This window comes from Haliotis rufescens, unplaced genomic scaffold (assembly GCF_023055435.1).
Source record: "Haliotis rufescens isolate VD_foot unplaced genomic scaffold, xgHalRufe1.0.p SCAF_6, whole genome shotgun sequence".
NCBI lineage: Eukaryota > Metazoa > Mollusca > Gastropoda > Lepetellida > Haliotidae > Haliotis > Haliotis rufescens.
The window spans coordinates 60,414,283-60,439,857 of record NW_025964334.1 but is presented as its reverse complement, the minus strand read 5'-3'; the positions used below and the strand labels follow the sequence as shown (position 1 = coordinate 60,439,857).

The following is a 25,575-nucleotide window of genomic DNA, read 5'->3' as shown; positions in this document are numbered from 1 at the left end:
CGGCGGTTGCTGAGGGGGGCACGGGTTGCCCAGTCGTTTGAGGCGCCGCGATTCGCTGTGCAGAGTTGCGTCCCTTGGACACGCCATAAACCTATGATTGTGGGTTCGAATCCCGGTTCGCCCCGATTATGTTTCTAGGTTTATCAGCACCATACCCGTGCTCGTGGGTGCATCACTTCGGGCTTTCCTCCCACATTAAGCTGACACGCCGTGATATAACTGGAATACTGTTAAAAGCGACGTAAAACCCAACTCATTCACTCATATCTACCTGGAGCGTAACAGTCATATCTGCCTGTAGTGTAACGGTCATATCTGCCTGTAGTGTAACGGTCATATCTGCCTGTAGTGTAACGGTCATATCTGCTGGTGGTCTGTTGTTTGTTGACTGCTGGTCACCTGCTGGTCGTCTGCTGGTCTTCTGCTGGTCGTCTGCTGGTCGTCTGCTGGTCGTCTGCTGGTCTTCTGCTGGTCTTCTGCTGGTCGTCTGCTGGTCGTCTGCTGATCTTCTGCTGGTCGTCTGCTGGTCGTCTGCTGGTCGTCTGCTGATCTTCTGCTGGTCGACTGCTGGTCGTCTGTTGGTCGTCTGCTGGTCGTCTGCCGTCTGCCGTCTGCTAGTCGTCTGCTGGTCGTCTGCTGGTCGTCTGGCATCAGAGCCTCGCACCATCACAGACACACATGACACATGGAATACATACTTTATTTACAAAAGGTGACAATAGATGTATCAAATAATATAATAAAGGCATCTGCAGTTGGACGTAAACTAAATAACGAAATGCATAAGATATTGTCTGAGTGCTGCCACCTGTCCCAGCAGCGAGCACGTGACACCTCGGCTGCAGCCCCCCCCCCCCCCCCCCCCCCCCCCCATGACCCGCTTCGGGAGTCGCACGGTTCTAATCAATAGCAGTGTCACATCTCATCTCTGGCAGCGTCAACATTAACGGTCTCACAGTAACAGATCTAATACCTAGCAGTGTCAACATTAATAGCAGCAGTAGCAGCAGATCTTCTACCTAGCAGTGTCAGGTCTATAGTGATTGGTCTAGCAGTATCTGACTCCGAAGCAGTAATTAACAGATCTAATCTCCATAGACCTAACATAATATAGCCTGTACTTCATAAACCCAGCCAGTAACAGACCTAGAGCTCATATCAACAGATCTTACCTTTTCAGGCGAGTAGTAGCAGATACGTCGTGACACATATATTAGATCTATCACTTTCTATTGGATATTCTTTTAAAGCAAGCATGGTGTCGAAACCAAGGCGAAAAATGTATGCATGTGTCTTTCTCGGCTGGATTAATATTTTCCTAAAACAACTTTTCTATTATATCATAATCTTCAGACATTGAACATATTTAATGTGTTTACAAAACTGCGTGCACACTCATCCTTCTGAGTCTAGGGCTACAATCAAGGGATACAAACAGGACTGACTAAACACGGTAATAAAAATACAATGTCTAATACACGGACAATATTATATGTTCACCATAGCAATGTGTCCGAACCATGATGACTTAATACTTGGCTACTGATCACATGAGGTCACTGACCTTTGTGTTGTCTGTCTAAATAAGTTATCGTATGTATAATTTATATGGAGTCATAGCAAATGTTTTAAAGGTATCAACAAAATATGATCTGCGGTGCCACAAAATTATGTTCGATCAAGTGAGATTACTCTTGAAGGAACAGCAAGAAGCAATGCACCACGGTACAACATCAACTACATCACTAATGATCAAAGGGCAATAACTCGTGATTGCTTTGGTTATTCGGTTGCATCAAAAAATATCATCTGCAGTGAAAGTTATTGGTACCACGTGATCAACAGGGCGATCTGGAATCTCTGAAATCTTGATTGCACATACACAAGCACCATGGCACGGCGGTCCTGCTTCCTGTGTCCACCCGTCAACGTCATCTCACACCTCGTTCAAACAGCCAGAATGTTGTCCACAAGTCATTCGTCCTTCGGAAAATAATATCCTTCTCTTTAACAAAGTTTCCAGGCAACACATATTTACCTGCCAGTCATGGGCGAACTGGAGTGATTTCCCCCGCCATTGGAATACTGACCGGAAGTCGTCTGCCTGTACGGAGCCTCCAGGATGAGTTTCCCGCCCTCGGTGAAAAAGGCCTTGACGCTGTACGGGTCCACGTTCTCAGGGATGGCGAACTCTCGGCTCATCTCGCGGGTTGACGTCCTATTGCCCGTTTTGACCTCTTTCCGCGCTGTGATAACGATCTTCTTATCCTGGGTCTTCACGGTAAGATCTTCCGGGTTGAAATCCTCAATGTCGGCTTCGACCTTGAACTTCTTCTCTGGGAAGCCCACGGGGGATGCTGTGCGTTGTGTGGATGAGGAATTGACGACAGATGTGTTGAAAGCTTGAGGTGTTTTAGAATGGCTCTGTCCTTGATAGGGAGGAACTTGGAACTGCCCAGAAGATCCCGGATGTGACGGATATTGACCATACGATGAGCCAGAAGATGGCTGTTGGAACTGACCTGACGAGGGGGGAGACTGGAATTGCTGGGGTTGATTGACAGGTGGCGGTGTGAATTGTGTAGGCTGGGGCTTATAAGGCGGTGTAGAAACTCTTTGCTGCTGTTGTGGATGTTGGAACGATGCTGGGGAAGACGTCCCTGAATGATATGGGGAGTGAGAAGCGTTAGATGATTGGCTGATGCTAATCTTAGTTGGCGTACCCGGTGCTTCTCTCAGATAGTCGGGGGCTGGTACATGGGCCTCCCTCTGATAGTCGGGGGCTGGTACGGGCGCCTCCCTCTGATAGTCGGGGGCTGGTACGGGTGCCTCCCTCTGATAGTCGGGGGCTGGTACGGGCGCATCCTTCTGATAGTCGGGAACGGGGACAGGTGCTTCTACCGTCAATTTCCCCTCGGGCGAGATGCTGCACTGCAATGCCAAGGGGTCGATCTCTTTCGGAATGTTGACCTCTCGGCAGTATTCCCGACTCACAGACGCCCCTCCACTGTTTTCTTCATGCTTGGCCTGGACGATGATCTTATTGGCGTCCATCTTGACATTGACCTCTTCCGGTTTGTAGTCCTTGACATTGAACCTTGCCTTGAACACGGGTTGGCCATGCTCGTTCTTCTCGATGACGCTCTTGCCGTCGTCGTGGCTTTCGGCGATGCCGATCCTGTCCTGTATGGGGTCGAAGCTGCGTTGTGTCCGGTCTGGCCTCATGGAGAAGAAGTCCGTGGACATCTTCTCAATCTCATTCTCCCACTCTTTCCTCCTGCGCTCCATGTCGTGCTCCATCTTCTGCCAAATGTCGTCCTGACGGTCTTCAAATCCAAACGAGTCCTTAGTGATGGGGATCCGTGTTGCCATATCGTTGCACGGGGCTCGTCAGTACCTGAAACATGGAGAGAGCGCGTTAATACATTCATCCCCTCTGTGTAGAAGATTGTATGTCAATACACTCGCGGCTGGAGGTGTTAACAATACACTGGATCAATCAAGGGGTCAAAGATATGTATTGCATGTAAGGCCTCCGGTCCATATACAAAAGAGTTTCAAGTAAGTAGTTTTACATATTTGGATATATACTCATGTTGAACAATTTGTTTCTGGGGAAAATTGCATTTTTAACATATGTAGCCAGTTTTAATATGACAGCAGCATCTTTTGAAGAAAGAAGAGAAATAAAAGCAGGTACAGGATGATTTGACAGATAGCGTTCTGGTATAAACTTATTTCTCAGATCACAATAATAAGGACATACAAAAAAAATGACTTTCATTTTCTATAGCTGAATGACGTAATGGGTATAACCTCTTTGACTTTTCAGTGGACATTTTTCTTCCTTCATTTATCATGAGATCTAACCATCCGAGCCTAAATTGAATAAATGGACGCGAAGGGTCTTGATGCTAATGTATACAGGTATTTTTCTGGTTGAACAAGACTCTTAACAGTTCTAAACAAGTCATACCTTGAACTGTTTTCTAGAGTGGAATGCCGTTCCTGGTAAAACATATGTATAGATTGTTCACGGAATAGTTTAAAAAAAGAGTTGCGAACTAGTTATTATCAATACACTGTAGATATAAGTGTGGATCTAGGTCTTATCAAATCACTCGCTATAAGAGGTTTTAGTTCTGCGTATTATCATTTTCATGTAGCTCTAGGTGTTATCAAGACGCTGTAGTCCTTAGGCGTGTTATCAATACACTAGCTCTAGGGGGCGTTATCAAATCACACCCACATGAACCTGTATAGACTTACATGTGATTCATCTACAATTCCCGTAATGCAAACGTATCCACCGCACACTCGCCTGCACCATCTAACTCCGCAGGACCCACTGTACGAGCCACACCACAGACAGTACAAGATATTTGTTCAAAGTGAACGACAGACATTCCTTCAAACCGTGATATGGAAAGGAGAGTCCACTGAAAATGTCAGACAGACATGATTTCAATTTTCCAGCAGTCAACTTCCCCTTCATGTCAAGCAATATTCCAGCGGCTCCAGCCCCTGTTGTCTACATTTCACAACATATGATATACGAGCGAGCATGTTCTTTCCACAGAGATTTCAAAGAGCGTCATGTGACTCTTGCTCAGAAGTTGTTTGATCAAGGTTACAACATTCAAGGCCTCAGTAAAGCTAACGTTGTGTGTTAGACATGTGATAATATATCCACACAAATGTCCGATGCAATTCTCTACTTTGACTTGTACCATATGTTCCCGTGGGATTGTTTGTAGGTGAAAATCTGACTTGCCTTAGCATGTGTTTGCGACGGGTGCCATTGATGGGGCGGGACACGCTGACTTTTTCGCGAACACCTGGTATCATCACTGTGTGATAGTGATTCATAAACTCATACTCACATGACAAAGTCGGAATCGCACAATCGAGCCTGTCTTTGACAGAGAGTTCTTATGGATATTGCGTCGCTTTTATTCCGATTATTATTTAAAGATTTTACGACGCTTCAACCAGTACATGCTTCGCGCTCCCATCTCGGAATACACAAGCAAGGGTGAGTATTACTTCCCTTCCGCCCAACCCTGACTGTCATGCATTGGCCATCTCTCAGTATCTTCTTTTCCATAGAATGGAGATGCTTAGAAAATTGTTTAGAGAATAAGCGTTAGTCTGAAGCAAGGAGGCGAACGTTCATATTTCCCGTGAGACCGAGTAAAGTACAATACACCCCGAGTGATGCGCTGGCGTCGTGTTCATCTCACTACACAAATGGGGACTTCCAAATACCTTGTCTCAGTCTACATCAATCATCTAGCACGTGTCTCAGTCTACATCAATCATACAGTACGTGTCTCAGTCTACGTCAATCATCTAGTACGCGTCTCAGTCTATATCAACCATCTAGCACGTGTCCCAGTCTACATCAATCATCTAGCGCGTGTCTCAGTCATTATCAATCATCTAGCACGTGTCCCAGTCTACATCAATCATCTAGCACGTGTTCCAGTCTACATCAATCATCTAGTACGTGTCCAAGTCTACATAAATCATCTAGCACGTGCCCAAGTCTACATCAATCATCTAGCACGTGCCCAAGTCTACATCAATCATGTAGTACGTGTCCAAGTCTACATCAATCATCTAGTACGTGTCCAAGTCAACATCAATCATCTAGCACGTGTCCAAGCCTACATCAATCATCTAGCAAGTGTCCCAGTCTACATCAATCATCTAGCACGTGCCCCAGTCTACGTCAATCATCTAGTACGTGCCCAAGTCTACATCAATCATCTAGCACGTGCCTCAGTCTACATCAATCATCTAGCACGTGCCCCAGTCTACGTCAATCATCTAGTACGTGCCCAAGTCTTCATCAATCATCTAGCACGTGCCCAAGTCTACATCAATCATCTAGCAAGTGTCCCAGTCTACATCAATCATCTGGTTTCCCCCCGGGCTATTCAAGCTGTGCCAGACTCCACATCAATATGACGTATAACAACCAAGACTGAAATATTCATACAACCAAATGCCATAAGTTCACAACCACTGTGTATAATGAATAATTAGTGTGTATTATGAATAATTAATGACAATATGATCCGCCATTAGCCCCGAGTGCCACTGGTGTGGCTTTACGCCGCTTTTAGCAATATTCCAGCAATATCACGGCGGGGGACACCAGAAATGGGCTCCACACGTTGTACCCACCCATGTCGGGATTCGAACCCGGTTCTTCGGTGTGACGACCGAACGCTTTACCCACTAGAATACACCACCGCCCAGGGGGAATACTAGCTATCCCAGGAACCCTCGCGGGAAATATTGCCTGCATTTAGAGCACTTCTCAACGCCGCGCAAGAACACAGAATGAATGACATGTGTTCATTCGTCTGGCGGAAGGATACGATGTAAGTGATATGTCATGTATTATTATCCCCGACAAATATCACAAGTAATTCGGGAGTTGACCCAAGGTGTAAGATCACCTTCATCTGCCACGGTGAGAAGGTCAGAGCACGTGCAGCACATGGATATCACTCCGCCCTGACCTCATCTCCCGTCTGCCACCAAACACTGACGCCTTGTATATAAATAGACGCAGTCTATCTGGCTCGGATACGGAGGCTGCTGACACGGGATGGAGATATATATCTAACAACAGACAGTACTACCTCTACTGCTACACGTGCAAATCGTGCCTATCTATGTTTAAAATACCAACCCTGATCTATGTCCACCATACGTATAGATCTATACGTAATTCTACACACATGCGCGTACCGCCATTCCCGGCTGTGCGTGTAAAGCTTATAATCTGCACATTAGTAATGTTTAATGCTCAACAGTCTCTGTTCTATAAATACCGTCTACTTGACCTCCATGGTTCCGGTGGGGAGTTCCATGCATGTCAGATGCAGCCACGACGAGATGTAAGCATGAGACCGGCACGAATTTGACAAAACCAGGCAAATGAAGCTTCCCGAGTGCTGCAAGCCTGTTTTAGACTTGCACAAGTCTCTAAGGCAATAATTATTAGTTTAAATAATAATTTCTAGATTATATAAATAATAAGAACAAGTTGTCCCTATAAGAGACTGGAGTCCTTACTGTCCACACATCTAGACATATCTTATGTATGATAAAATATGTAATATTGATTTTGAAAAATATTGGTTTTTGTGTTTACAGGAATGTATGACTATTGTATGTATGTATATATGAATCATAATGTTTTGTTATTTAATATAATTGCATCTGTTCCGTAATGGAATGTTTCTGCAATAAATATTATCTTATCTTTTCTAGACTTGCCTATTAGGAGGATAGAATTACTACACATCCATGAACTTATCTTTCAGTACGGCCTTGGAGCAAGGCTATGCATCCAGCTCCTGAGACAAAGGACCAGCAACGCCATGCACGAGATGTAACATGTTGGCAGACAAACTGATAGTCACGATAATAAGAAATTTCTTTCATATTTATTATTTTATAATAAAGCGACATGAGAAAATAGCTGGTGCCTGGGTGCAGTGTATAGTGACTAACACTTAGTTAATGAAAACATGTCTTTAAGATATTTCTGTTCTTTTTTCTTTGGAAGAACCTTTCCTCTTCTGCTGTTTTCATACGTGGAATAAAGCAATCTAGACTTGGCTAGTTTTAATTAAACGTGCCTAGGCTTTTAGTAAAAATAATTACTAAAAAAATAAAATAATCCACAGTCTGATCATCTCTTAGCGTGGGTCAGTGAGCACAGGGGCCTGCTAGATAAGTTACGGTGGTATATCTGGATATGGCATAGAGAACGACAATATTCTAATGTCAAAGAGCATCAGCAGCGAACAATATTTTAATGTCAAATATCACTAATAGCTATCAATATTTTGCAATGTCATAGAACACATATAGTGAATAGTATTGCTTGTTTGTTTCTTGTTTAACGCCGCACCCATCAATATTCCAGCTGTATAAAGGCGAATAGTATCGTAATGTCATAGAGCCCCTGCAGCGAACAATAATGTAATGTGATAGATTACTAATAGCGAACAATACTGTAATGTTATAGATTACTAATAGCGAACAATACTGTAATGTGATAGATTACTAATAGCGAACAATACTGTAATGTGATACATTACTAATAGCGAACAATACTGTAATGTGATGGATTACTAATAGCGAACAATACCGTAATGTCATAGATTTTTAATAGCGAACAATACTGTAATGTGATAGATTACTAAAAGCGAACAATACTGTAATGTGATAGATTACTAATAGCGAACAATACTGTAATGTCAAAGAGCCCCTGCAGCGAACAATGCTGTAATATGATAGATTACTAATGGCGAATAATACTGTCATGTGATAGATTACTAATAGCGAACAGTACTGTAATGTGATAGATTACTAATAGCGAACAATACTGTAATGTCAAAGAGCCCCTGCAGCGAACAATACTGTAATGTGATAGATTACTAATAGCGAACAATGCTGTCATGTGATAGATTACTAATAGCGAACAATGCTGTAATGTGATAGATTACTAATAGCGAACAATACTGTAATGTCAAAGATCATGTGCAGCGAACAATACCGTATCGTCAATACATCTGGCGTCTTCATAGTGAACAACACGGTATACAAGTGAAAATCTGCGTCAGCAGGGCGACTTCTACGCTTGTAGCTATATAAGTATTGCAATTTTTAAATACCAAATGCGTTATCGCGAAAAGGTCGTCAAGAAGTATTGCATTGTTATATTTCTTATCGCTCGGATCTGTTCATATCGGTGAAGACTGTAATATCGACAGCCCAAATATAAGTAATTCAATAAATCTGCAAGCGCCCGTATAAAGCCGCGATATTTGTACAGCCTGTTAGATAATACACCTGTATACACCGAGTGACCTCTCATGCAGCCACACACGGTCCCGACCGTTTGACGGTCACTAGGCACCATAATAAGTAGTTGAGATAGTAGTACGGTATGTGTTGCCCAGGTGTATGAGTGTGGCGGTAATTACAGTATCCACAGATGTGGAAAATCGTCTTATACTGCCGAGCTTGATGACTAATATCGGTAATGCTTGCGTCTCATAGCTCGGCGCTGTGCACAGTTAATGTAGTACTATTGTCCCAGTAGCTAATTATACCTCAGTAATACGAAGCTAATCGTCTGCTGATTAACCTAATTGTTGTCAATACGGTAGAGGCTTATCAACTTCATGATTCGAATCATTGATTCGGTGAAGCGTGGCACAACAACCGGTAATAGTTGTGTCTTGTGTAACGCCGAAATATTCCAGCGATATGCAACTATAAGTCTGAACAAGACAATCCAGTGATTTCCATCACGAGCACCGATCCCTGCCGTTGGGGTACGACGACATCTTATCCCTCAAGTCACCAAATCTGACCACCCGATCCTTTACTAAGATCTTACGACCAGCAATGGCTGTGGTAACCAGGATTCCACGTGGGTAAACGAGAATTGGTGCGAGGGATCTATTGTGACCTCGAATCTCCATGAGCGGGTGGTGGTGTGGGGTAGGGGAGGGGGCGGATAAGGGTGGAGCCAGCATTATAGATATCACAGCCAGCATTATAGATATCACAGCCAGCATTATAGATATCACAGCCAGGTAACTGCCGCCGTGCGTTCAATTCTTCGTTTGCGTCCACGGTCGTGTATATCCTGGGTGTCAGTTCTCATGTTGGACGACGTCTGATATCCAACTGTCTGTTCCATAGAGATCATAAAGCGTTGTGGTCTCGTTCTCTAACAATAGTCTTGGCTAATCGTCAATTGTTTCATCGGTGGACCGATGCCCTTCAAACAAGCACGTTACCAAGTACTACACAGCAAGGGCCTTCACAACATATACGTCAGCTATGTAGTATATACACATCAGTTGTAACATCTCGGTAAAATAGTATCACGCTCATCTCAGCTATACACACACATGTAAATAATATGGCATATACTCACATGTCTGCCTCGCGGAGGACGGGACGGTTGTGACTGTGCGATATAAGCCTCTACCCCCCTACTCGCGCCTTATACTGCCACACAGCCCGTGCACCACAATGCTTATAAAGCCATGATGGTGAACAGGTTCACGGGGATAATGACGGGGGTCAGGGATCGTCCCGCACCCGTCCGGGACACTCACTGCAGATAACTGTCGAATGTACCTACACCAGTTATTGATCGATCAAGTCTTTGAGTCTCCTGCTTTGTGTGAATGCTAAACAGAGTGAGCACTTATAAACCATTAGCACTTCAGTGTACGGCAACATAGATACAGTTATTGTGATACACGGTATACTCGGCAATCAAGCAGCGCAGAAAGGGATAGGTGTGTATGGTTATACAAGTTATTGAATTGAGTGAAACTCACACTGGAATTCATTCCGCCATTATGAGTCAGTAAACAAGTAAACAAGTAAACAGGAGGGATATAAATGGTTATTATACCCGGGCACACAATAACGCCGACTTAGCTCCTTTCAACCAAGCGTTAGAAGACAGTATAGAAAATGAACTTGTGTGCGTCTTAACTGATAATCTATCAGTGCACTGTGTATGGCGTGCTGAACTAGAAAACCCAGTCATCCGTGACGAGTTGTTGATCTCGGGGTTGGGTGGGTGTGGAGGGTGGGTTGGGGTGGGTGTCGTCAATAGTGAGTGAGTGACGTGGAGTGACCATAAGAAAACCCGCAGATGACCAGCAGTCAACAAACAACAGACGACCAGCAGATAAGACGTTACACAACAGGAAGATATGGCCGTAACACTTCAGGCAGATATGAGTGAGTGAGTTGGGTTTTACGCCGCTTTGAACAGTATTCTCGCTACATCACGGCGTGTCAGCTTAATGCGGAGAAAGCCCGAAGCGAAGCAAGGGTGTCTACCACTCTGGTGAAACCCGCGTGTATTGTGATGACAAAGCTAGATACACAATCCAGATCAGCCGGGATTCGAACCACGACCATAGGTTCCTGGCCCGCCTAAATAACGCAACTCTGCACAGCGAATCACCGCGCCTCAGATGACATGGCCATCGGCGTCGCCAGTACCTCTGAAGTCGTATCTCAAGTGTCTGTGAAGTCAGAAGCATTGACGCGAACTAACCGGGACTGCACGTTTTTAAGCCCTGGTCTTACTTTCGGAATTTGCCTATTTAAGTTGAGTAACATTTTAGCCAAATTTACGCCAAAGGCTTAAAATAGAAAAGGACGAAATAATGACAGGTAGAATGAATATCCCAAGTGTAATAAAAAATACTCACAAATGAAATGAGGGAGCAACACTTTAACATTAGACATGATTCTCTTTTTCAACTGGAACATTATGAGTCAAGAACACGTTCTATCTTGAATTGCTACCTGTCAAAGCAACAACAACAAACCACTATCACAGTTATGCGTTTAATGTGACACTGAATATCCAGAACATCACCTTCATTGAGGGGCCAATGTGCCTTGTAAATGTTGTTGTTTGTTTGTTGTTTAACGCCGCAATCAGCAATAGTCCAGCTTTATGACGACGGTCTGTAAATAATCGAGTCTGGGCCAGACAATCCAGTGATTGACATCATGAGCATCGATCCACGCCATTGGGATACGATGACATGCATCAACCAAGGCAGCGAGCCTGACCACCCGATCCCGTTAGTCGCCTCTTACGACAAGCTTTGTCACCTTTTACGGCAAGCTTGGGTTTCTGAAGACCTATTCTACCCCGGCCTTGTACCTGTGGAAGCCAAGAACTGTGTTGAAGGGGCAATATTGGTGAACAGCAGCCATAAAGTAACGTGTATGGGAGATCAATCATTTTTCAATTTAATTCAAGCCCATGGGCTTAAAAGCGTTCTATTTATTTTCGTTTTTAAGCCTATGTGTTAAATAATGAGGGGACTTAAATACGTGCAGTCCCGGTTCACTGAACACCTGGAAATCAAGGTTAAAATTGCCTTTAGGCTTTATCAACAGAAACATGAAACATGGTATTATAATGCATCCTTGACTTGAGTCGATAACTGACTGCGTTGTAGCTCAATACCAGACACATACCACAGGCCCTGGTGTCGTTGCGCAAATATTTCTAGATCTATTAATACCACGGGCGTCAGGGCTGCACTAGGATGCTCGTGATATTAATAGATCTAGAAGTGTTTATAGGAAAGTGCAATCTCATTTAAATTAGACCTCAGTTCTCGCTACCGGTAAACTAAGATTTAATGAGATTGAGGTGCTTTTCTGAAAGTCGGGATATTGATAACTCTAGACATGATACACGACACCAGGCTGTGAAAAATATATGTACCTCTCGTCTGTGCCGTTGGATGCCGTTATGACCGAAATGAGGACTGTCATAAACAAGGAATATATTGCTGTTTACGTGTTGGGTGCAGTAAACACACTTCACAAACATCAACATTCTTGTCGTACTCACTCAGGCAGATAGGACACGGTCGTCACGTGACATAACAACCCGCCTGCACTCGAGACGGCCGGTCAGCAGAGAGAGGTGAGGTGGTAGGGGATAGGGGGGGGGGGGGGGGGGGGTGGGGGGGGGGGGGGGGGGGGTTGGGGGGGTGGGGTGGGGGGGGGGGTGGGGGGGGGGGGGGGTTGGGGGGTGGGGTGGGGGTGGGGTGGGGGGGGGGGGGGGTTGTATTTGTGCGTAGTGAGCATGTCATGCAGTATATGTCTCCGATTCTAATTGTTAAGAGACAGGCCATTAAATTAAGATCAACACAGCCATAACAGGGGCCCATGGAGACGGAACGAAATTGTACACACAGGTATATATGTATATAGTCTGTCGTCTATCGCTGCAGTCACAATAGACATGTGTACCCCACTCACACACGCGAGTCCCAAAGAAGGGCAGGTCAGCCGAAATTGCAAAGGCAGAAGGCGACCTCTTTAACACTGAGAGCAACAACAGCAGTCGCCTCAACCTTGATAGTGAGGGGCGGATCCTGTGGGGTGTGGGGGTGGGGGTGGGGGTGGGGTGATGTTGCAAAACATCACAAGCCCTTTATGTAATATAACTGGGAGGTAGCAATATATTTTTTAGTAGGGAGGTGGCATATCTATCTGTCTTTCTGTTAATAATATTGCCCCGTTCTCAACCAATCGACCCGTGAAGCTCCGGGGTAGAATAGGTCTTCAGCAACCCATGCTTGCCGTAAAAGGCGACCATACTTGTCGTAAGAGGCGACTAACTAACAAACTAACTAAACCAATCAAATCTCTGTTCTACACACGCGCTCCGTCAGGGAATGAGTCGCCATATCGTTGAGATCCTATCTGATCGTTGATATCAGATCACGGGTACCCCCCTCTAACATTAAAACTACCCCGAGTTAATCATTACACGATTAAAGACAAAGTGGGGCAAGACCCTGTCTAGAACACTGATTAAAAGTAAGACAGATTGCCTCACACGATCATTTAATGACAACATGTTGCTCGCTGCCAAGCTGGTCCCCCATCAACCTCAGATTGCGCGCTGACATTACAATCAATAAAGTTTATTACTGAGTGAAATGCATACCGTTTAATGCTATCCACATGGCACAGACACACAGGCACGTGGCGACATACGGCAGGTCGTCGTGATATAGACACATACTGTCACTCATCACAGGGTGCTGTCAATCAATGTCAGTTGGGAGCTGGTAATTAATTTACCTGAGGGGACACACACCTTGAGATCCCAGCTGGGCGAGTACATACCCACATACCTGCTGTAACCCAGACAAAGGGTTGATGCAGGTTATGTACAATCTATCCTGTACACCCTTCTTGACGAGTGACAGTTATTGTACGTCGTACTAAATGGACAGGTGAGTGAGCGACAGTGGGGGATGTTTTCTAGCGCATCAACAACTGCAGCTGTTTACATCACGTTACTAGAATTAAAACCGATATGTACTAATTGTATTGTGTTAAACGTCCCATAGTATTTGAACATTTACTAAACATTTAGTAAACATTTAGTAAACAAGGCTCAAATGTAAGTAGTCGTAGACAAGTAGGCATGTGATCTCTCTCCCCCCCCTCCTCTCCCTTTCCCTCTCTCCATCTCTCTCCCCCCCTCTCTCTCCTTTCTCCTTCCCCTTCTCCCCCCCACCACTCTCCCCCTCTTTTCCCCTCTCCCCCTGTCTCTCCCCTCAGCTCTCCCTCTCTCTCCCCCCTCCCTCCCTCTCCCCCCCCTCTCTCTCCCCTCTCTCTCTCACACCTGTTGAGTCAAGCATTCCAATGTGATAAACTCCAAGGTGTCCTGTAAGATTAATTGAGAGTCATTCTGAGTACTTGCATATACTAGTATATAGATATTTCACAAGTGTTTGGAAACCAACACATTTGCAGCATTCCCCCAGTCCGACATGTCAGGCACGTGCATGTAAGTATGCTGCCTTCCTGCTAACTACTCGTGTTGACACTTTCTGCACAGCCGCAGACGCAGACATAGTGAATTAACCTGTTGTTAGGAAAACATCACAACCCATTAACTTGCGTGACATCACTTCACGATCTGTCAGCGGAAGACGTAGAGAAACCGTTACTTCCAAACAAACACGCCAGCAGTGATACCAAATAACCCGTGCTAATCTCGTACAGTTCGGGATATGTGCTGATACGTGTTTAACTTGTCTACTCCTTCTTTTTTGGTCTATGGGGAATTAGGCAGAACCCCCTGAATATTAGAGGAGCTGAGAGAATTATAGGTTTTTGGAATAGACATGTTATACGATCTCCACAAAATAATTCATTACGATGGATGCTAACGTAAACACCAATATTCACCCTTGGTTATATAATTTAGAGTGTTTATTTAGTTCCCGTGGCCTGACCCAAGTATATATACTGTACCGCAAAAGAAACGTAACCCCAAGTAACATTGCATGAAAAGTTGTCATGTAAATATCTGGGTGATTTTTGTCATACTTTCTAAAATGTAACATTACCTTGTCAGGAAAAATGAAATTTGATAATAAAAAAGCAAAGCAGATGACAATACACCGATCGCCCAACCGCATCACGGCAACGGCCATGGTAACCCGATGCACGTGAGTTCCGTGCATATTGAAATGCACATGCTTTGCCCCATTTCTTGCCCTATAAAAATCCACCCAGATTGGATAACATTCATTCGTTATTGAATTGCTACCACATGCCAAGATTGACAAGAAATCAGCGACACCAAGCCTTGGACGATTGCAAGCTGGACAAACCGCCCGGCAAGCAGCCAATGCATTTCAAGTCCACGTAAGGACCATATACAGGCTCCAGCAACAGTACCAGACCACCAACACTACTGTGACTGACCAAGGGTCACGACCCGACTTCAGGATCGTCGGATTGTGAGACAGCATCTTCAAGATCGCGTTGTGACTGCTGCGGAAACTGCTCGACAGATCATGGGGACACACCAGCGACCCATTAGTGTGGACACTGTGAGTTGACGATTGATGAGCAGACACCTCCACTGACGCAAGCATCACCGAGGACCCATCTTCAGTAGGCAACACACCACCAGCATTGGCGCCACCAGCAGTGGAGAAGAGTCCTCTCCTCAGACGAGAGCTGCTACTGTATCTCAACAGCAGATGGTAGAGAGAGAGAGAGAGTCTGGCGACGCCGCGGGGAACGTTATTCGGATGCTTGTGTTGTTGAGAGAGACTCGTGGGGTGGTCCGAGCATCATGGTGTGGGGTGGAATTGGTCTTGGACAGAGGGTCGGCCCTGTGGTCTTCCAGAACATCGGTCCAGGGAGAGGCAATGGTGTCTCAGCAGGTCCGTCCATTGGTCAAGTCTTGAGACCACACGCCATACCTCATTTGGCACGTCGACGCAACCACGAGTTTCAGCATGATAACACCCGTACCTACACTGCGAAAGCAACAAGAGACGTCCTCCAGCAGAATGGCATTAGAACCAGGCAGTGGCCTGCCCTCAGTCCCGATTTAAATCCCATTGAGCACCTGTTGGACGAGATTCAAAGACGGCTGAATGACGTCCGACCAAGGCCGACAACTGCAGCTGAACTGCGTCAGGGTTCCTCAGAGTGTGGGCTCAAGTGCCTATGGCCTTCACCAACCGCCTCATACATTCCATGTATCGACGTTGCACGGCAGTCATCAATGCACATGGCGGACACACGAGATACTGACTTGAGATGCCATTTTCTCAGAGACTAGTGTTGTGTTTCACTGTAAGAACATTTGACACTTTAATTTCAACCTTGATGATTAGTTTTGCTAAGTTTCATCTTTTTAATATGTCTCAAAGTATGTTTACAGTGTTTGGACAAATAAGGTTTCTCATATATCTATCCATGGTGACGTTTTTTTTCAGTGTAATATTCTCTGTAATTTCAACACCAATTTCAACACAAATTACGTGGATCGATGCTCATGATTTCAATCACTAGATTGTCTGGTCCAGACTCGATTATTAACAGACCGCAATCATATAGCTGGAATATTGCTGAGTGCGGCGTTAAACAACAAACAAACAGACAAACGAAGTGGCTAGTCTGTGGAAAGAATATTGGCCGATTATTTTCTTCAATCCTGGAGAAGATCAATATTGTCGTGTTCAAAAAAGTTTCTATTATAAACATCTTTAAGAAATGCCATTATTTGAAAACTATCTCTACCTACCTCAATCTGTTTATTACCCGCTCTTAAATAAATCGCACTAATAACCACAATTTACCGGTCGAGACTGGCCGCTGGAATAATGTACCTAGAGAACAACGTCTATGTTCACTCTGTAACTCCCCAGCTATAGGAGATGAATTCCATTATATATTTCATTGTCAAGCTTATTCCTAGAAGATATTTAACTTGGTCAAATGTGTTTTCATTTTCACCAACTAAACTAAACGAGCTTAAACGTCTATCAAAATATGTATTAATTGTATTTACCGCTTTGAATGCTAAACCTAAATATACACAGCCGTCTTGATGTACATATTATATTTATCTCGACTTTCTATATGCTCTTGTACCACCGTCGGTGGTCTATGGGAAAAAAAGACTGAATCTGCATGTGATGTCACATCGTGTGATGTATAGGGAGTTGTCACCACGCCTGAACTCTGTTAAAATGACATTGTACACAATGTAACACGTTGTAACACCATGCGGTCGGTTTGTTGAAATGTGATTCAGACTGGAGCGACGCATGACTATATACCGTATTCGACTTAATAAGCGCTCCGCTCTAATAAGCGCCCATGGCGATATTTGCTAATATATTGGCTAGTGAACAATCCCAATTAGCACCCCTTCAGATTGATAAATGTACACAAGACTTATTTATTCGTGAATAATACGCACTCGTGTGTAATAAGCACCCTCAATTATGGGCAATTAAATTCTGAAAAATATATCTGTCGTATATAAACATTTCAGGGTGTCAGCATAAACCACGAAATTTATCTTTCAACTCTGTTTTTTCACCAAAATAATATTCTAATAAGAGCTCCCTATTTCTAACTTTGAGAGCGCCCTGGGCGCTTATTACGTCGAATACGGTAAGTGAGTATGAGAACAAGTTCGTGTGAAAAACCACGTGACAACGGAAGCGGCAGCTAATTCAAGCGAGTTGTGTTTAGCGCCGTTTCGTACAGTACTGTAGTTATATTATGTCAGATTAACGTGAGGGGAACAGTATTATATTAATATCACTGTTCACTAACGTATGTTCATACACATCTAGAGTCTAATGTACATGCATGACTTCATATTTTCTTCCGGGGTTCGATCCCGCGTCATACCAAAAGACGTTAAAAGATGGTACTTGTTGTTACCCTGCCTGGCGTTCGACATTAAGGGGCTAAAACAACGACTGGTTGGCTCGGAGTCAGTATAGTGTGTCTGAGTGGGGTATTCATGCTAAATTGCGGCATGGTATCTCAGTGGGCTAGCACTATAAATCGGCATCAGTCCGGACTAGTACAAGCATCCACACACATACGTGCATGCACGTCGCTATATAAGTGCAATAATCTTGGACGCGACGTTAAGCCCCATTTCACCTCACCTCATATTTTCTTCAGGAACATTCCACGATGATGACTAGCAAAATCTTAAAAATAGATATATACATCTCAAACTTTAGAGCGACACATGAATGAAACTTCCGTCAAGTTTAGCCTGGGTCTGCCTCTCCGCGCTGGGTTCTGTCGGTGAGGAGGTGCGGATGGCCACCGCACACTCGCACACTGTGGTGCACAAGACTTGCGCAAGTCTCTAAGGGAATAGTTATTAATGAAATCCTAACTTCTAGATTCTGTAAATAAGAAGAAGTTGTCCCTATAAGAGACTGGAGTCCTTAGTACTCTCCGCGTATCTAGACTTGCCTTTTTGGAGGATACGATTCCTTCACACCCATGGATTTTTCTTTCAGTACAGCCTTGGAGCAAGGCTAAAGATTTTTGTGAAACAAGGGGAAGCTGACAGCAGAGACCATAGTATTTTAATAGATTTATAAATTATTATTATAGGTCTTTGCTGACACTTTCCATCTGTGTGATGTCACTATTCAAAGGACGTTTTATGACATTACAGTTGTGTATCAGAAAGTGTCTTGTTGTAAGTAATTTCGTGTTAAATAACACCAAAGAATGTTTCGTTTTTTTTTTAAAGAATTGAATCGGGTTACATCATACTGGCTTCTGATTGGTTCCCTGATGACGGCGTGAGGCGGTGAGCCTCGTTATCACATCCAGGCAGCTGTGCCTCATTAGTCGAAGATGAAGATCTCAACACTGAACTCCAGTGTAAACCACAAAATACCCTTCACATGCTTCAAATCTCCGCCGAGATAAGCGCCGCTGTCTCCAAAAGGAAACTCGCGAAGCACGGGATTGTTTGTATCGCATGTCGTGGAATGTGCATCGCGAAACACATGCCACCAATAAATATCAAATGTTGAATAGAGCAACCATACCGAGACACGTAGTTTAATCTCAAGTTATATGTTACGTGTAAAGAGAAAATCAGCCAAAGCAACTTTGTGTATGGGTTTCAGAACAAGCTTCCATTGTATACCTACTATTTCTGTCGGTGATGAAGATGCGAGGCCGCAAGTTGCATTGTATACGCAAGTCGCTGAAACTGGACGTTATTGCAGTTCGGTTCGGTTTAACGCCGCTTTTAACAGTATTCCAGTTATATCGCGGCGTGTCAGCTTAACGTGGGAGGAAAGCCCGAAGTGATACAGTCTCAGACATTCACCACTTCGGGGAAACCCACGAGCACGGGTATGGTGCTGACAAACCTAGAAACATAATTGGGGCGAACCGGGATTCGAACCCACAATCATAGGTTTCAGGCGTGCCCAAGGGACGCAACTCTGCACAGCGAATCGCGGCGCCTTAGACGACTGGGCCACCCGTGCCCTCACATATACATGAAGTGCCATGTAGGTTGCGCATTCTGGGAGGAAACCTCGTTAACTTTGGCTGGCAGCCCCTTCACTGACTGATCACACACCTACAGGTGTGGTCAGTTTAGATTTCGCCCTTGTTTATCCGAAGGCCGAAAATCTAAACCTTTGCTTCTGCCGGACAGGATATAGTTTATGTCCTCATACACCTTCCATACATCACAGAGAAACTGGGTGGTCTCGCACACACTTCGTACTTCAATGGCTTGCTTGTGCACGTGCATTACGTAGGATTTCACGTGGTGAGGAAATAAACCAGTCACAACGCAGTCTAGAAGTGTGCACGGGGAAATTAAACGTTGTTCGGACAAACAAGCACAAATATGGCAAGGCATTATATTTACCAGTCTCCGCAGTTAATTCAGAACAGATCTATGTGATCAGCAATAAAACAAACCAGCAGATGAATCCTGACAGAAGCACATCATTAAAGACATTCTCCAGGCACCAAGTCCAGATATATAGATCGGGTGAATTGCCTAAGGGGACAGTGGGGGCAGTAACGTGATCACCTTAGCGATTCCAGTTGGCCACACCCACCCAGAGGTCAAGATCCCGACCCCTGACTCGAGAAGGGCGTGGTTATTTGAGGCGTCGAGATGTCACTGTCACTGGACGCCCACGCACGCACGCACGCACACACACATACATACAGCAACACACACACACACACACACACACACACACACACACACACACACACACACACACACACACACACAGCAACACACACACACACATACATACAGCAACACACACACACATACACAGAGATACAGGCGCAAATACATGCATACACACACACACATACCTTCGCACACACTCATGCACACACACTCACGCATACACACGTAGACAAACACGCACACACTTACGCACACACACACACGGGCACCCTTTCGCACACACAAACACCTGGGCATCCTTACACAGACACGCAGACACCTCACATCGACATTCCGGCATTAACAGTTGTTAGGGAAGTCGTCACATACCTCCTGATCTGGCATTATTTACAGTTGTTGTTGGGGAAACACTATCTGCTATCAACTCAACAGGTGATCACTTGAAATGCGATGGAGCACATCTCTGTCTTGGGGTTTCCTATCTCAGAAGCCGACTGTCTACATCAACCGGACTGACTGCAGTGGGATGGTCGGGAATGTATGTTCTGAACGTTAGGATTTGTTTATGGCTGTGCCTGAGAAACAAGAGGCTGGTCGTACGGACGCTGAATTGTCCTCCATACTTTCTCTACCCTGATTTCATTTAAGTCACCGAGGCCCCCCACCCCGGCCCCCCACCCCCCCTACCCCGACACATTAGCCCTAATGTAATCACCTGAAGACACAGTAGCTCTAACGTGATGTGAAGACACATTAGCACTAACGTGATGACCTGAAAACACAGTAGCCCTAACGTGATGACCTGAAGACACGTTAGCACTAACGTGATCTGTCGACACAGTAGCCCTAACATGATGTTCTGTCGAGACAGTAGCCCTAACGTGATGTTCTGTCGACACAGTAGCCCTAACATGATGTTCTGTCGAGACAGTAGCCCTAACGTGATGTTCTGTCGACACAGTAGCCCTAACATGATGTTCTGTCGAGACAGTAGCCCTAACGTGATGTTCTGTCGACACAGTAGCCCTAACATGTTCTGTCGAGACAGTAGCCCTAACGTGATGTTCTGAAGACACAGTAGCCCTAACGTGATGTTCTGTCGACACAGTAGCCCTAACGTGATGTTCTGTCGACACAGTAGCCCTAACATGTTCTGTCGAGACAGTAGCCCTGACGTGATGACCTGAAGACACAGTAGCCCTGACGTGATGACCTGAAGACACAGTAGCCCTAACGTGATGTTCTGTCGACACAGTAGCCCTAACATGTTCTGTCGAGACAGTAGCCCTGACGTGATGACCTGAAGACACAGTAGCCCTGACGTGATGACCTGAAGACACAGTAGCCCTAACGTGATGACCTGAAGACACAGTAGCCCTAACGTGATGTTCTGTCGACACAGTAGCCCTAACATGTTCTGTCGAGACAGTAGCCCTGACGTGATGACCTGAAGACACAGTAGCCCTGACGTGATGACCTGAAGACACAGTAGCCCTAACGTGATGTTCTGTCGACACAGTAGCCCTAACATGTTCTGTCGAGACAGTAGCCCTGACGTGATGACCTGAAGACACAGTAGCCCTGACGTGATGACCTGAAGACACAGTAGCCCTAACGTGATGACCTGAAGACACGGTAGCCCTAACGTGATGTTCTGTCGAGACAATAGCCCTAACGTGATGACCTGAAACAGGACACATATTTCTAATATTCAAGGCAGGCAGGCAACATTTCTGACATCTTTCGACAAATGTATAACATTGTATTTGTAGTATCAATAGATCGATTTGGAAATCAGTGATCGATACATTAAACGATTGATATTATAAAACACTAAAAATAGCACCACGGTGCCTAGTGCATCTTCACCCTGTTGACAACCCGTGCATGGCAACCAGTGGTGCGTTGTAGCCTGACAGATTCACAACCTGTTTCAAGTTATTCCACCTCTATTATATCTACAGTACATACACTCTACTTCACAATAACGCACGCTCCGCCATTCTCGCCGTGTAGGGATCTACTTTACGAGGCATCGCACAACCGGAAGTTCATCCACATCCGCGCGTTCTGCATGCGATTAATCAATTAGTCCACGCAGTGTGCAACATACACCAGAAATGTCTACAGGAGCCTCTTTATCCCTAACTAATCAATTGAACAAAGACTCACGATCGTAACATATCGACCGGTGTTGTACACGGATGATGAACTATTAACTAAACGCCTATTACGAACAGCCGAACATCCAGCTTACAGCACACACACTGATGTCGGCGATAGGCTTGGTGTCTGTCTTTACTTGGGATATTGATTTTGACAGGTCAGTGACAAATGATCGACGTATGGCCTGCTTGCAGTAGTGGATGTATCGAGAAATGAATCAGAAGACTGCCAAATATAGACTTTGTTTAATGGACAGTTCTGTCATTCCAGTGGGGCGGTCGGGTAGCTAAGTGGTTAAAGCGTTCGCTCGTCACGCCGAAGACCCGGGTTCGATTCCCGACATGGGTACAATGTGTGAAGCCCATTTCCAGTGTCCCCCGCCGTGATATTGCTGGAATATTGCTTAAAGCGGCGTAAAACCATACTCACTCACACTTTCATTCCAGTATCAACACTTGCTATTTGGAAAGACATTTCTGTCAGGAGTACTAAAACACCGCCGTCATGGTCGCATCATGAATATGTTCTATGTATCCAACAGGAATGTAAGCAACTTGTACTTGAAAAGAAATAAAATAGGTTAAATTCTCAGACTGCCATGGCAACTGGAATGAGGTATTTTCACTGGGCATGCTGGGTATTCAACCATGTGTGTCCAGCGTATCCAAGTGACAACATTCACGACCAAGAAGCTGTCTATCCCTCGCTGTCACGCGTACTGGAGTCAATGTTAGTAGATTTATATATTCAGCTATGGACACGTGGTCTTTCGTTCATCACGTGGGGGCGGTCAGGTAGCCTAGTGGCTAAAGCGTTCGCTCGTCACGCCGAAGAACCGGGTTCGATTCCCGACATGGGTACAATGTGTGAAGCCCCTTTCTGGTGAATATTGTTAAAAGCGGCGTACAATCATACTCACTCGTTCATCACGTTGATCGTACTTAAAATTATACAACCATCTGAGTACAGCTTGAATCAGAGACCATGTCTATTTGATGGCCCCTGCTGATATTACACAGCACATGCACGATCAGTCTGTGGTCGTCAGCAGGGGAGACATTGGTATCCAACATGGATGAATGTACACCTGACATGGACCATTAATCTCGGGAACCTTGCTTAACTTGTTCCACATGCACGGAGCTATGTATGTGCGTTTGTCTAACCGACAGTAGTCAGGTCTAGACCGTTGCTGAATCAAGCTTATGTATATTATCGTCTCATGTCCTGGGTTTGAATCTACTCGACGATGGCGAGTGTTATATTCGTCAGAATCTCTGGTTGCAGATTCCTCGTCGTCACCAGAATCCCGTTCCACAAAGCGATCTTAGCGCTACGACTGTCGTAAGCCTATGTCAAAGAATGGGAGCTAAGATCATCTTAGCGCTGAGATCGCTTTGTGGAACGGGGCCGTGGAAGGTAAGGTCCGTCACAGAAGATGACGTCATAGAGACATGTCACGTTACCTCTTTGTGCTCATTCTTCAATGTCAAAACATTTAAGTACAAAAAGTACACACGTTCTTCAATATACTCCCTGCTATAAGAGACCCCCTGATATAATAGACTCCCTGCTATAATAGACCCCCGCTATAATAGACCCCCTGATATAATAGACCCCCGCTATAATAGACCCCCTGATATAATAGACCCCCGCTATAATAGACCCCCTGATATAATTGACCCCCTGATATAATAGACTCCCTGCTATAATAGACTCCCTGCTATAATATACTCCCTGCTATAATAGACCCCCTGATATAATAGACCCCCGCTATAATAGACCCCCTGATATAATTGACCCCCTGATATAATAGACTCCCTGCTATAATAGACCCCCTGCTATAATAGACTCCCTGCTATAAATAAACTCCCTGCTATAATAGACCCCCTGATATAATGGACCTCCTGATATAATAGACCCCCTGATATAATTGACCCCCTAATATAATAGACCCCCTGATATAATTGACCCCCTGATATAATAGACCCCCGCTATATTAGACCCCCTGATATAATTGACCCCCTGATATAATAGACTCCCTGCTATAATAGACTCCCTGCTATAATAGACTCCCTGCTATAATAGACCCCCTGATATAATAGACCCCTGCTATAATAGACCCCCTGATATAATAGACCCCTGCTATAATAGACCCCCTGATATAATACCGATGCATGTCAGAACACATTGTGCAGTGCATTTTTTTCTGATTTTGGAATAGAAAGTCTACACTTTCAGAGATCACGAATTGAACTGCAGTTAAACCCCGTTATGTCGAACTCTGATGTATCGAACTTCCGCCTGTCTCGAAGTAAACGCTGATCCTTCTTTTTTCATCATTTTCGGTTGTGTCGAATCTCGGATAACTCGAAGTATTAAGGAGGTCCCTTCAACTTCGACACAATGGTGTTTGACTGAAATTTTTAAAAAGCGGACGAGATGACAGCAATTTAGGGAATAGAACCCGGAGTTTTTGCAACAGTGCCAAACACCTCAACCGCCCGGCCACCCTGTTGCCAGTTGTAACCGCTGCGTTTTGATACAGCTCACCGCTCCCCCTTCCCTTCGTCACATCACACGATCCAGCATATATATAAACGATATCTATACCGACATCTCCCGTTCAGCTCAATCACAATCTATAAATACACATTCGTCGCTGAGCTCCTATAATCACCGTCCACCATGTAAGCTCATTACACGTTTACGGACTGGAAGGATGCCAAGTCGTTTCCATGAGGCAATCACACGACATTCCCACAAATCACTTCAGATGGCCCTCGTGTCAGTTGTGTAATGTAAATGGATGAAGCTATTGGCCAACTATCTAAATCAGTCCGCCTGTAGTCGGTAGTTGACCCTACGAATGGGCTTTTGGTCGGCCTCTTGTCTGTATCATATGTATGATAAGGCGCGAGGATATACTGATATAATATGTATTACAAGGAGCGAGTCTTTGCTGTGTAATATGCATGATAACGAGCGAGTTCGTTCTGTGTAATGTGAATGGCTGTGCTGTGTTTGTTTGTTGTTTAACGTCGCACTAAGCAATATTCCAGCTATATGACGGTCTGCAAATAATCGAGTCTCGGCCAGACAATCCAGTGATTGACATCATGAGCATCGATTCACTCAATTGGGATAGACTGACATGCATCAACCAAGTCAACGAGCCTGTATGGTAAGGAGCGAGTTTGTGCTTTGCAACTGTATCGTAAGGAGCGAATATGTGCTGTGTTATTGTATGGTAAGGAGCGAGTCTATGGTATGTGTATGATAAGGAGCGAGTCTATAGTGTGTAATATTTATGATGAGGA

At 44.8% G+C, this 25,575-nt stretch overlaps 1 protein-coding gene across 3 annotated transcripts in view; it reads right to left on the bottom strand.

The window, feature by feature from the left end:
• Positions 1–682: 682 nt before the first annotated feature.
• Positions 683–25,575, bottom strand: part of LOC124121714 (serine/arginine repetitive matrix protein 1-like) — a 36,083-nt gene continuing 11,190 nt past the window's right edge. Inside the window, exons 1-2 of one of the 3 annotated variants that reach the window (XM_046484771.2) lie at positions 9,980–10,129; positions 683–3,397 (exon numbers count right to left, since the gene is read on the bottom strand). In XM_046484771.2, the coding sequence (XP_046340727.1) occupies positions 2,035–3,372 (1,338 nt within the window). In that variant the 5' untranslated portion in view covers positions 3,373–3,397; positions 9,980–10,129 and the 3' untranslated portion in view covers positions 683–2,034. Of the gene's footprint in view, positions 3,398–6,706; positions 6,783–9,979; positions 10,130–25,575 lie in introns of those variants that run through there. The other 2 variants (XM_046484772.2, XM_046484769.2) reach the window with 2 other exon arrangements.